At 40.3% G+C, this 13,233-nt stretch overlaps 1 protein-coding gene across 11 annotated transcripts in view; it reads right to left on the bottom strand.

Annotated features, from left to right (window-relative positions):
- Positions 1 to 6,019: 6,019 nt before the first annotated feature.
- TRMT9B (tRNA methyltransferase 9B (putative)) overlaps positions 6,020 to 13,233 on the bottom strand; it is a 51,551-nt gene continuing 44,337 nt past the window's right edge. For all 11 annotated transcript variants that reach the window (XM_068942806.1, XM_068942807.1, XM_068942811.1 and 8 more), the window contains one exon: positions 6,020 to 12,606. In XM_068942806.1, the coding sequence (XP_068798907.1) occupies positions 11,570 to 12,606 (1,037 nt within the window). In that variant the 3' untranslated portion in view covers positions 6,020 to 11,569. The remainder of the gene's footprint in view (positions 12,607 to 13,233) is intronic.

Here is a 13,233-nt window from a genome sequence, read left to right on the forward strand (position 1 = left end):
TTCTCAAAATTGATAGTCTTCTGAAGTTATTGTTTCTACTAAATCAGAATTATTGACTGTCTTGTTGATGCCTTATAGATTTAAGAATTGAAAAGTAATTTAAAAGGGTTTTTTTTGGAGGGAGGGGATTTGTAATGGCCTTAGAAACAGTTATCATATGGTATGATTTAGTCTAACTAATGACAAGAATGCGAAGACGATTTTGCCTTCTCATTAGGAGTTGTGTATGCTTTGGACTCTTGTCTCAGTGGTCGTCTAATGTTCAGCATCTGTGAAGGGATTTTGCAATGGCAGACAAATGCCAAACATTGCTTCGCTGACTGCAGCGTTCCCACAGCCTGATGTAGGTACCAGCACCCCTATGTGCTTGTGACTAATACAGTTGACTGGTGCAACGCTGTGCTTTACAAGCCTTGCTGAGAAATCGCTTTACAAGATCCAGCTGGAGAAGGATTAAACAGTGGGGCGTCTCTTGCAGACAAATCTCTAAATACAGCTCCCTGCTACTGACAGACTTTTGTATTCGCTTCCCTTCCTCCAGTACCTTCCTCCAGCACCGCCGTCCATACTTCCCAGAGTTAGTCATCTAAACTGCCACATCCTGACCCAGCAAATCCATATTCCTGTAAATGGTTCCCTCTGTCTCAGCCAAGTGCGACATGGGTGTTCAGAGGTATTCTTGCATGTGTTTTGTGATTAGGACTAGGTCTTATAATAAGTAGCTCAGAATAAAACTTAATTTTACCAGCAGTGGCATTCACCCACAAATCCCAGGGAGCTGAATGTTAGGTTTGACATGAAGATCTAGAGAGAAGCAATGCAAACAAATTACACAACTGGATCTGAATAGTCAGTTTACCTAGTATATAAGTAGGTCCTGAAAAATTATTTATAAGCCAGGCACGTTTAAGGCAGTGCTACCCAAAATTCTAATTATCCTTTACAAAATCCCAAGCTAATGAACCCTTAAAAGCTTTTACACGCCAACCACGTAGTGATCCAGACCTTTCTTCTACTATTGCCTATCAAAATAATTAAATAATTACATTACACTATAGAATAAGCTAGTTTTCACATTCTCATTGAAAATGTATTTACCAAGTATATATTACTTTTGTCATGTATGATTTTAATAACTTCAGAGAGTGTGCTGAGCATTAAACTCTTCTGAGTTTTTTATAGTCCTACAAAGAAAAGTAAGAACTTCAGATCTTAGCTGTAGATCCTGTCTTTGTATTCTGTCTTTCTTAATACTTAGCTACTTTTAGTTGGCCTCTAGCTGGATATGGGAAAGTCATCAATTTCTACAGTGTTTTTTTTGTTTTTATTTCTTTTTCCAGTTTGGCATCTTCGCCAACTCTGATTTTCCTCTGTCCCTAGTTTTGGTCTCTGGGAACAGTAGAAACCACAAAATGCTTTTGATTATCCAGTTAATCCCCTCAGGCAGTGCAGTGTCTTTAGTCTAGACTTCAGTAAAACTACATTTATTTGTTGAGCTTTCAGTTCTCAGTTTAAAAAAAAAAGTCAGTGAGAAACTTCCTGTGGTTCCTTGTATAGGCTCTTGGCCAATTCATATAAGGAAAACACTGCCTTATAGTTCATATTCATATTTTTTTACTCCTTTCCCTTAATACTTTTTTTAACCTAGTTTTATTTAATATTTTTCTTCTTCATTGTGGCATTCCTCTGCACTGTTAGGAATAGCTACTGCTTTTCCTAGCATTGCTTTTCTTCCTCTAGCCCATGTCGGAATCCTTCCGACTTGTTCATTCAGAAATTTGCACTAGTTTTTGGGGAAGTTGGCACACACGTTCAGGAGACTTTTCTTGAACTTGTCCACAGCAGGAACACTCATTTTGTAGGGTGTCTTAATTTGGGAGCCAGAGGTTAGCCTTCTTGGGGTGAAAACCCGCACAATATGCCCGACAGAGCAGGCTGCCACAGTCCCGCAAGGCTGAATTGAAATCGATGCCCGCAGGTTGGCACCTCGGTAAGGACGGTGACAGAATTAACCGCAGCCCGGCCAAAGTTTACTGAGTGCAATACCGGTTAATTAAAACAAACACATCGCAGAGAAATTATGTATTCGAAATGGATTACATTTCCACCTCTCTGTCCTGATATTTTGTAAAAGGCAGAGAGGCATCCGATAGCCTGTACCATATGGGGAACAGCCCTTCTGACCCGAGCACACACAGATGCCGCCTTCCCATACTGTTATTCTATCTGCCAGTGGTCCTTTCCCATTCAGTCATCTTTGAAATTTCCATAGTTATTATCATCAAGTGGATATCACTGTGCAGGACTTTTTCTTTATTTCAAGCTTCATTATAAGAATATTAAAAATATTTATATAACTGCTGTATTAAATCATTTTTTGGTATTTATCTATCTACTTAAATCTATTTTCTGAAACTCTCTCTCCAGTGAGTTCTCATTTATGCTTTTTTAGTCGCAATAAGCCAGAGCCTAATATGTTACCACAGAGACATGATCCAATGCAGACTGAAGCGTTCATGTGGGCAACCTGCTCAGAGGCACTAATGGTTGGTTTAATATTTCATAGAGATGTCAATTATAAATTCAGCTCATATTTGAAAGGTGTCTTTGCACAGCAGTAAGTCACTCCATGTTTCCTGTAAAGCTTTCGTGCGAACTGAAAGGCAAAGGTGAGTCTGAGGACACACAGGGTTGCGGACAGACGCTTCCCTACACTGGCACAGAAAAACCTGCATCCCAATAGCAGGCACTCTTGGTGGCAGAGCTCCCACTTAGGGCTTGATCCAAACCCCAGCAAAGTCAGTGGAAGGAATTCAGATCGAATTCAGGTAGAGAAACATTTTTTTCCACAAGTAAATTTGAAAAGTCTCCTTTAATTTGGCATCTCTGGCTGAGCTTTAGGTACTTTTCATGGTATGTAAGTATATGGATGCCAGGTGATTACCCAGCTCCAAGAACTGATCAGAACATGCTGCCGCCCCAGTCTACCCTTCATGGGCGGATATTTCTTTCCCCCGTGTTGAATCTCAGGTAGAGGCTGGAAAGAGAAAGGAATTAAGGTCTCACTCTGCAAGGGATAAGAGCATGACTAGATGCACATGCCAACACCACAGCTTCGAAGCACCCCTGGGCATTATCGGTCACAGCCTATGAAAATGCACCTCCACAATTAATGGGCAAACATTGCCCCACAGTTGAACTGTCTGAACTACCATATATTTGAGCATGAAGTAAACCTTCCAGGGATCTTTGCTTCTCCTCTGAAGAAAATAAAGGAATATTCCAGGGTAAATAGGCATTTCTGGGCAACAGACACTAAGAAGTCAACGGAAACCTTTCGATTTTGCTGTAATTAATCCCAGAATCAGACCAGAGTTCTCAAGCAGGCAGGTTTGACCAGTTTTCTGATATTCTCGTAATGCGGTTCTCCTAGTCCCCTCCCTCCACCCAGATAAGCCCTGGCTGGCAGTAGGTTTGTGCCCATGGTTGTTAGTCCTTCCTTCCTCATTACTGAACGGTTTGTTTATTGTACCAAGCACTAGCTGCAGTTGCATTGTAATATATGTTAAACCTTTGTTTTGATTTTTCTACATGTATTCAAAAAAGAAAAAAGTTACATCAAAATATTATGCATACACGTATACTTGTGTTCCTTCCTTATTTAAACTGCTACAGAATTTAGAGTAACCTTTTAAAATGGTCTGATAGTCAATACTGGAACAGCCAGTCTTCCTAAAATAGCTGGATCCCTAGGGGCAGTGAGCACTCTTGCCTGCTATTACTGTTGATAGGAGTTGCTACTGCTCAGCCCAGGAACAGGCCTTCATCAAGCCTTGTCACTGAATGAAACATCGATGTAAAGCAGCCTGGAGATGCTCTATGCGACTTGCTCGCTGTTAATTCCATCAGCGTCTCCTCTCCATCATTTCACACTGGACATGGGCTTTGGCCAGTGACCCACAGAACAGTCTGAGCTGCCTCTTTTTTAAGGTAGAAAGGTTTAACCTAGAGTTGAGCAGCTATGCTTACTCTGTGCTGGAGCATTTGCCCTTTCCAAACGGCTAATTCCTCCTTTCACAGGAAACGCACTTTATTTCACCCTGTCCAAATGTTCATTATCAAATCTACCCGTCCTGTCGGTCCTGCGGTAAGGAAACAGACGTATGACAGCTCAATGTATTCTTATTAATTCTGACACGTAGCATCGTGGCTTTGATAGGAACGCAGAAAAGAGGCACAGAGCAAAACATGATGTTGCCTTCCTGAAAAGACTCCCATGACCGACCCTTATCACTGGGAAAGTGGAAACATCAGCTTTCAATCTGACTGTGCATGAGTGGATTTCTTTGTTAGCACATTGATAAGATGTGTGGTATTATCAGGGAGAGGGTGAAGAGCTGCTTGTTTATGTCCCCTTCTTCATCTCTTTTAGTCACGGCAAACTCAAAACTATTAAACGAGAGTCTCAGGGCCATATTTTCTTCGTTCAGTAAAGTGTATTTCAGATGCTGTACAAACAATCACAGCAACTGCCATCAGTATTCTGCACAAATCAACCTACTTTGGCACAACAGAAGAGGGCAACCTAGTACTGCCACAGCGGGTCCCGCAGCAGCCAGGGCACGGGCCACCTCCTCAGCAGCGCTAAAGGGGTGGGAGAATTTGTGCCCAAGAGCCTTTTCAAAACTGGGAGCACTGCTCCTAGAACAGCTACATCTTCTGCTGCATTTCCCCTTCAGTTTGGATATGATCACAGCTGCTGAGGCACCCCCCTACTAGCTCTTTTACATCAAATTATTTGGATATGATTTAAGAGGGCCTTTCTCTGTGAGAGACGCTGATGTGTTTAGGAGAGTCAGAGATGCTGGTGAGGCTTGGGAGAAACTGCAGAGCTAGTGCCAGGGGCCAGGGCTGGGCTTTCCTAGAGGCAGTGCTGCAGACTCACCTAGGTTTGCCACATCAGGGACAGAGGCATCAGCTGTCATTAGGGACCTCAAAGAAGATGTAGGTATAGCTTAAAGACCTCGGAAGGTAATGGAGTGCAGACAATGATAAATAAATAACAGCCGAGAAAGACACATTAAAAAAAAAAAAAGAGAATTAATAGTAGATGATAGCATTATTTATCGCCCTATTATTAATTTAAGTGATCCACAATCCTCTAAACTGGTCACTGTGGGACGTTTGCTGTCTACCATAATGCTCTGAGGCATCAAAGGGTCATGTTTTCACTTTTGTCTTCAGCTGTCAGAGGTAGGAGCATGAAAACAACCTGGAAGTATCATGGCAAATGGAGATTTAAGAGTAGAAAATGAGAATTTCCAGTAATCTGCAGCATCACTGCTGTATTTTGTGTTTGGCTGCTTCTGCCTAAATAGGAGAGAGGGTGGCTGAAGTGGAAAGTCTTTGGAAAGAAATGCTCAGTAAGGAGAAAACAGAAACAGAAGCGGAGCCCTTGGCTAGCAGTCAAGGAAAGGGTGGCTGTGCAATCACATTCATCTGCATGCTGAAGGCTAAATACGTTTACTGCCGGAGTAGTAAACCAAGTACCAAGTAAAACACTCAAAAGATACAGGCACATGCCTGGTACAAGCTTCTACAGCACACGCATGCTCAATGCATTAAGTGAGAGGCTCAGAGTAATCATTTCTTCCCTCTGGATGATATGCTTCAGTTATTGTACAAGTACTAACAGCAAGTGACTGGCATCCTTTGACAGCTGAAAATCTGCACCTTTTGGTGCCTTAATACTTTTTCAACCCAACCCTATGACTCTTTCCACATGCAAACTTTGTACCAGTGCAGCTATACTGGTAGAGCAGTTAACTTAGTAAACCAAATGCAACCCCATATTGTGGGCATAGTTAAGGAAGAGCACATTAACCAAAGCAAACTGAATAATTGCTTTATTCAGCAAGAGTAAAAGGAATCAAAACAGAACATGCCACAATGAAGCAATGGAAATAAAGAGGAAGGAAAAATGGTTATCTTGAACCAGTCTTCCTCTGCACACGCCCAGCCCTGGAAGCTCATGGGAAGGAGTGCAGAGCTCAACGTGGTGGGTCCAAGGTGCCTTCCTCCCGCTGCATGTGCCCTCGAATTAACGCAGCAGGGAGACATCAGCTCAACCCTCCAGTAAGCAAGAAGAATGGGTCTGCACATCCTAAGAATATCCAAGTGCCGACTGCAATTTCTCTGCTGCAATTGCTCTAATCCTTGCCTTTCCCCTTCATTTCACTGTGTGCTGCCTATATTTGCCCCTTTTTCCCTAGCCCCTCTCAGCACCACACCCAATTCACTCTCTCTGCATTAAGACCATTCCTTACCCTGCTAAATTTACATTTGTTACCATCCCACTCTCTACTCCATGTTTCTACTACTTTCCCCATAATCTTACTAATATTAGGTTACACACTCTTTGTACTACAGGGCATGTACTAATCCTCATCTGTATAGTGCTTAATTACTACTAGATCCTAAGCTATTACTATGATAAAATGTATCACCACAATAAACAAGCACTGTAATTATAAAAATAGTTATGGGAAATGATCATTCTAATTCTAAAAACACTTTTAACTCAATGTAGCTGTAAACTCACCATGTAATTCCATAATTTTAATTACATTCTTTTTTCTTTTCGGATTCAAATTGGTGCAAAAGGAACATTGATAATCCCAAATAAATGCTTCAGTATTATCCTGTGCCAAAGAGCTTAGTCCTGTAGTGCTGTGACTAGGTCAGGAGGAGCAGGAAAAGTCGCTCTGATCCAATTAAATCTACTGGTCCATCAGGTGTACCCATTTCTATCATCAACAGAACACCTGGGAGTGATGTGGTCAAAAAATCACATTTCATCACCTTCATTTACATAGTTCAAATGGGCACATTTATGGCTAGCTCGACTATGGACATCCAAAGTAAAGACAGAATATCTGGCTTCATAGCAAATTACTGGGCTTACCTGCTCTACACGTGCCCCGCATGTTCTGACTGTTACTGAGCAAATAACACTAACGGAGGCTTCTCAAATTTAACATTCATCAAGAACTTTCCCAGACACAGAGTTTCCAGTAGCTAATATCATATTTATTAGCTAATCTTAAAGCATAGAAGTTCTGTAGGAAACAATATTTTAACCAAGAAGGAATTATTTCCCATTAAATACTAGATAATATAAGAGAGTCCATGTGGAGACAAAGAGCTAATTACAAAGCAGTACCTAAACACAGTTTTGTCCAGCAGATTGGAAGATAAAATCATGGGTAGCTGCCACAATTACTACACTATAAGAATAAGATATGCTAAACTCACGAAATAGATATACAATTGTATGTATTTAACACTGACACACCTAATTTTCCTGGAGTAGTAAAGTGGTCACAAATCCTGTAAATGTGCTGAGCAAGAAAATCAATAGATCAGTAGAACGAACACAATGTCGATACTAATGCGGCCCAACACAGGCATGACATAGCAGAGCGGTCACAAAACCAGAGACATTATTTCTATTCAAGATCTATTGAGGTGGTTCGCCAACAACACTCTGCTGATATAACATACACATCTCTTCACCCTGCATGATTTTAAAGTGTGCACATAAATAACTTGTATATAAATATATATCACAAAAGATCTGCTAGAGTATTTATGGTTTTCATATCTCTCTTGTGCTTTTAAAATTCCTACACCATGAGCTTGGAAGAAAGTAATTTAGTTGCCATTTGTAGAAAAAAAAAACCCAATAATTTTTGCACTTCTAATATAAATATTTTCATGTATTCAAACAAACAAAAAAGATGAAATATCATTTATCAAATATTGCAGTTGTACTAGTCCTTCAAAAATAACTCTGTTTAATCATATCTTTTTTATTGCAGTTGTCCATTTGGATTATAGTCTAAGAGTTAATAAGGTAGCAGTTTGTGTTTAGCTGGTTCAGCCTGACAGTGATATTAGTAAATTAAATTGTAAGGAAACAGGGCATCCTTTCCTGTGCAATCACATCACCATGTGCCAGTAAAAGATAGATGAGCAACTCAGTAGAAATCCTAGCCCACGGAAGTCAATAGAAGGTTTGATATTGGCAGAACCAGGGGGGACAATTTTGCCCTTCCGTCAGAGAAGAAACACAGGACTATATTGTCATTTTTACCTTGAAACAGTCAGATCTTGTAGCCTGGACATCACTGTGATTTTCAGCATGTAAGGACAGCTGGAATTTATTTATCTATTCAGTTATTTGTTACAGGCTTTTCAATGGCAAACACACTTCTCTGAGCACATTAAGTATATCCGCAAGGTAATAAAGACTGGGATCACGTGGATTCTTTTGGAAATGACATTTTGCCTAAGATGGGCCACATCAAAAGAGAAATCAAGCCAAAGAGATATTCGCAGTGCTCTGAGTGAAGTACGCTGGCTTCTCGGGAGCTGATAAAGCTGCTACAGCAGTAGGCAGCCTCCCTGAGATGGGAGATTGAACAAAGGCATGACTCAGATGCTTGCCGTGCAGACCTTTGATTTCGTGACCTCCTCTGACTGATCCTCAAGCTGTAACAATTGCCTTACATGGCAGTTATATGTCCTCAGAGGAAAACTGAATATTTAAAAACAGAGTGGTTAACGGACCCCACCCTGCCCCTTGATTTATAACCGTGCAATCCAAACCTTGAATGTAACTCAGCTTAATGGCATCAGGTCAAAACAAGAGAAAATCCAATATAGAAATAAATAATTGTGGAAAGCATCCCCAGTCAGGAATCTCAAATCAACCAATGCATGAAAATTACACAAACAAAAGCACTTCAAATGCACCTTAGTGGCTTTGAGATGACAGCTCTTACTCATACCGCTAACAGAGCAGGAAGTCTTTTCAAGAGCCTAAAACATAGGTGCAGCCTTTTAGAAGGATAATAAGTCTCCGTTGTAAAGAGAACGGAAACGTTTCCTTCCTTAATTCGCCCCAAATTTATCAGCCTGCTTGACTACATAGTGAATACTCCATGGATAGATTGCAGAAGCACAGATAGCAAAGTATAATGCCCCTTTTCCCAGTTAACCAACCCTGGCTTACAGCTTACATTTATACATTTTTATAAATATATTTGCATATGCATAACGGAGTTCCTGCATGCTGAAGTTTAAGGACACAGTTTCAAAGTTGGATACATGCTGAGAATCAACTACCTCCTACCAAAATGTGACCCAAAGCCCAGGGCTGCTGAATATCCACTAACACATTTTATCTGGAAGCAACTGGGTTTGCTTCTAAAATCCTCAAGCTCATCCAGACGTTCCCAATAAATGAGGCAGGTCTCCCGGTAGGGTATGAGCACGTTGCAGATGAGGTGTTGAGCTCAGCACAATCCATGCTGGCTCTGCAATATGCCCACGTGGAGATTTTTGCACTGGCTCTATAAGACTGGGGTTTGCCGCTACAGCGGGAGCAGCCATGGGGCTGTGAGAGCGAGCAGCCAGATGTGGCAACGCAGGAAACATTGTCGGTTTTTTCTGAAGCGAGACGCGGACACAAGAAGAAGCATAGCCCCTGGCTGTATTGCAAGTAATATTTGGAGTGGAATAATATATCAGAAGTCTCTGATGCATGGTTCTTTGACCATGTTTTTATTTTCAAAAGGCAGTGGGGAACACAGGTATTTCCCTCATGCACCTGGCACAGTCCCAGGAAAGATAAAGTACAAGGATCCCAAATGGTGAGAAAGACAAGGATGTTTGGTCTACAGGCCACACTTTGGCAAACAAAAATACAATACATTACCATGTAGCAATTACTCCTGCGCAGCTACATCTAAAAACAGTCACAACCATCAGGGCTTTCTACTGAACAACCCAAAATTCATCTCCCTACACTGCATAGAGTGGAAAAGTTTAAAAAGTATGTGCAGGAAGTTTGATATTTCAGTGGAGTTGCTTTGTATTTCAGAGTTCTTTGCTGAATCTTAATTATGTGGGCAGACATCTTAATTATGTAGGTCTCTAAATCTGTTGTACCTCCAAAGGGGTTTGGGGTGAATCTGCATAGCTGCATTAAAGGTCCAGAAATCATGTCAATTGACCCCTGCAGAAGACATGTCCTGCGCTAAAACCACTGACTGCAAGTAAAGCCTAGAAATGGAGTAACTCAATGCAAAAAAGCAGTTAGTACAGCCCAACCTAGCTTCCACTGAAAACAGTTACAGTTTTATTACTGATCTTCATAAGCCAGAAGCTGACATTATTTTATCCATGCCACATATAACTTCACCTCAGAAGCAACCCCATTGAAAGGGATCAGATTATTTGAGTGTGAAGGACTATATGAGTGACAATGATATAATCTGGTACAATTGGATGATGACCGGACGCAGTGCTCAGTAAAAATTATGTTTTACAGGGAAAGGGAAAACTGTTTTAGCAGTCAATTTTCCTTTAGGTCTCCAACACCACGAGACATCAGGAACTTCAACAAACTCATTTAAAGTGCAGAAGATAGGGATTTAAAATAGTTTGTAATCTGATTTGCAGTATTTTATTTACAAACTTGACTTGTATCCTCTTCCTATCTACACTGTTTAACAGACCATTTAGTAAATATTCTCCTGTGAGTGAGTAAGGAGAGCAAATACGACAGCTGATCAGATAGGTACTGGAATTTTATTAATTTTATCTTAGCTTCCCAGGCTTATGAAAAAGATATATATGTGATATGTATTTGACAGCTTGCAACCTTTATGTAATACTGATACTCTCACTAACCTCTCTGACTTCTCTGTACACATAACCAGAGAAAAACTACAGCAAAGGAAATTAAGATAAAGTATTTGTGAGGGCTAACAGATAAAACTTACCTTGCACCTGAGACACCAGTTAAATGGCTTTTTAAAGAAAAGATCAAAATACTGTGCAAAATCTGTCCTGTTACTTTCTCACAAATAGAAACCTCTAATGGCAGAATATGCAGAGCTGGTTTTGTACACAGTTTTGCCCATTAACAGCTCCACTCTGAAATAAGTAGGACTGGGACCATGCTTTCTCCAGTTCTGCAGCACGTTGTTAAGCAGCCTACATTCAAGTACATTTTAAGATGCCTCTGTCTATAGTACTCTGAGGTTCAGGCTTCTATATCAGAACAGGGAGTAATGTGAGACATATTTAAGTTATGTTTAAATGGCTGAAGAACCAAACCTTAACTTTCTACTGAGAGGATATTTCTCACAAAAGATGCCCTGATCCTTTCCTTGTCTTATAAAAAGTTTTTATTTTTCAATAGAAAAGTGTATTTAAAATCACAGTTATCTGCTAAAAGCAATATAAAACTCTCCAATTTTAACTTCATAAAAGTTTAACAAAACATAAATAGTGTTAACTAATTACATGTTTACATTTCTATATACAGAACTTGCATCAGATAGCTAGATAGGTAGATAGATAGTAAAACTGAAAATGGATGGCACACAACTACATGAGATTGAAATTCCTTGTCATACCGCATGATCACAGGAACACAAGAAGCATCTTATTTTTTAAAATTCCCCGTTACTGAAATTCTATTTTGTTCTTCTTACAGCTATTTCCCTTTTTTCTCTGCAATAATGCACCAGTTTCCATGGTCATAGCAGGAAGAAAGTATCTGAAGCTCAGGCACGTTCTCTTCTACCAGCGAGCACAACTCCCCTTCCCGAAAAACATGGTAATAACGCATGAAGGCTTTTGTATCCGGTGTGTCAGCAGTCTGGTCCCCAACAGACACTGCTGAATCCAAAGCAGAATCAGTGGAGTCAGTTGTTGACGTTCTTCTGAAAAATTTGCCGGCATTAGACTTACCAGCATCATCGTTATTATAACTGCAGCTGTTGTCCCCGTCTTCCACTGGGCCACTCAGAAACGAAGTTTCTGCACTCTTGCTCTGAATTACACTTTGGTGTCCTCCATTTAGATTTAAATCCTTCAGTGCATCTGTGGCTGGTGACCACTCTGGCTTTTTGAGAGACAGGTTTTCCGCAAACACCTCGTCATCATCTAAACTCTGTTCTTTTAACAGTGTCCCATGAGGACCTAAATCCAAACTGCAGTGTCTTGATTGCTGAATGGATATGGTACTGTTTGCCCATTCTCCTTCACTCTTCAGAGGCTTCATCTTCTCAGCTTGCTTTCTCAGGGCTGATTCATCCAAGGATCTGGAGAAAAACCATGAACGGAAAGATCTTCCTAGAGCACTGCAAAATCTGTTTTCTTCTTCAGAAATTTTCATGCAGCAGGCTCTGGACAAGCAGTGGTCCGTGTTGTGGGAATGTTTTGAATCAATTTCTGACTGCAGATTGGTTGGATAGCTGCAATCAGAGATGACTAGCTGTGCAGGGTGTATATCCTGGCTTCTTACAGTATGCACAAACTCACCCTTATCTCCAGATTGATTTGATTCTGAAAAATGCCGTGAGCACAAGGCCTTGTTCCAAGGAACAAATACATCTTGCTTCTCAAAGCGGCGATTCTTTTGTTCCATAGCCCAAACATAAATCATCATCTGGCCTCCGGGTATCAATACCCTTGCCATTTCCTTTATTGCTTTGATTCTTCTTTGTTTAGTTGAGAAATGATGGATCACTATGAAAAAGGAAAGGCATTATGTACTGAATATTAGCATTATGTATTGACAGAGCATATCCTGATCTAATCTATTCTATGTATTTAATCATTTTAGTTGCCTTATCACATGCATCAGTCACTGCAAGCCTGCAACAGCACCAAATTTATTGGTAACACAGTGCAAGTTTAAACTGGACTGCTTTCTTTCATAACTAACAGGATGTGTGCAGTCCTATCCAAGCAATTCATTTTATAGATTACATATTCTTGGTGGTTAAAATTATATAATCACTTTGGTGATTCTAAAGAAATATAAAGCCTATAAACAGGATTACACTGGCAAAGCCAAGAAGAGTATTTGGCTATTTATATGAGCATTTGTCATTCTCTGGAATGTGATGAAAAACACTTTATCTAGAATTAGATGGATACAGACATATCAAATCTCTATTTAAGAGGGATTAAAATCCATTATTGTTAAATGTACAAAAATGCCACTTGAACTTGTAGCCTGGTCAGGCCTCTAATTGGTATAAATACCACATACATAGGCTATCATTCAAAGTGGGTTGATCTGATAGCACTGAGATTATGCTACAATTCCTGAAATACGGATATGGCTCACCAGTGAAAATGAAAGAAAAG

Source organism: Struthio camelus, chromosome 4 (assembly GCF_040807025.1).
Source record: "Struthio camelus isolate bStrCam1 chromosome 4, bStrCam1.hap1, whole genome shotgun sequence".
Lineage (NCBI taxonomy): Eukaryota > Metazoa > Chordata > Aves > Struthioniformes > Struthionidae > Struthio > Struthio camelus.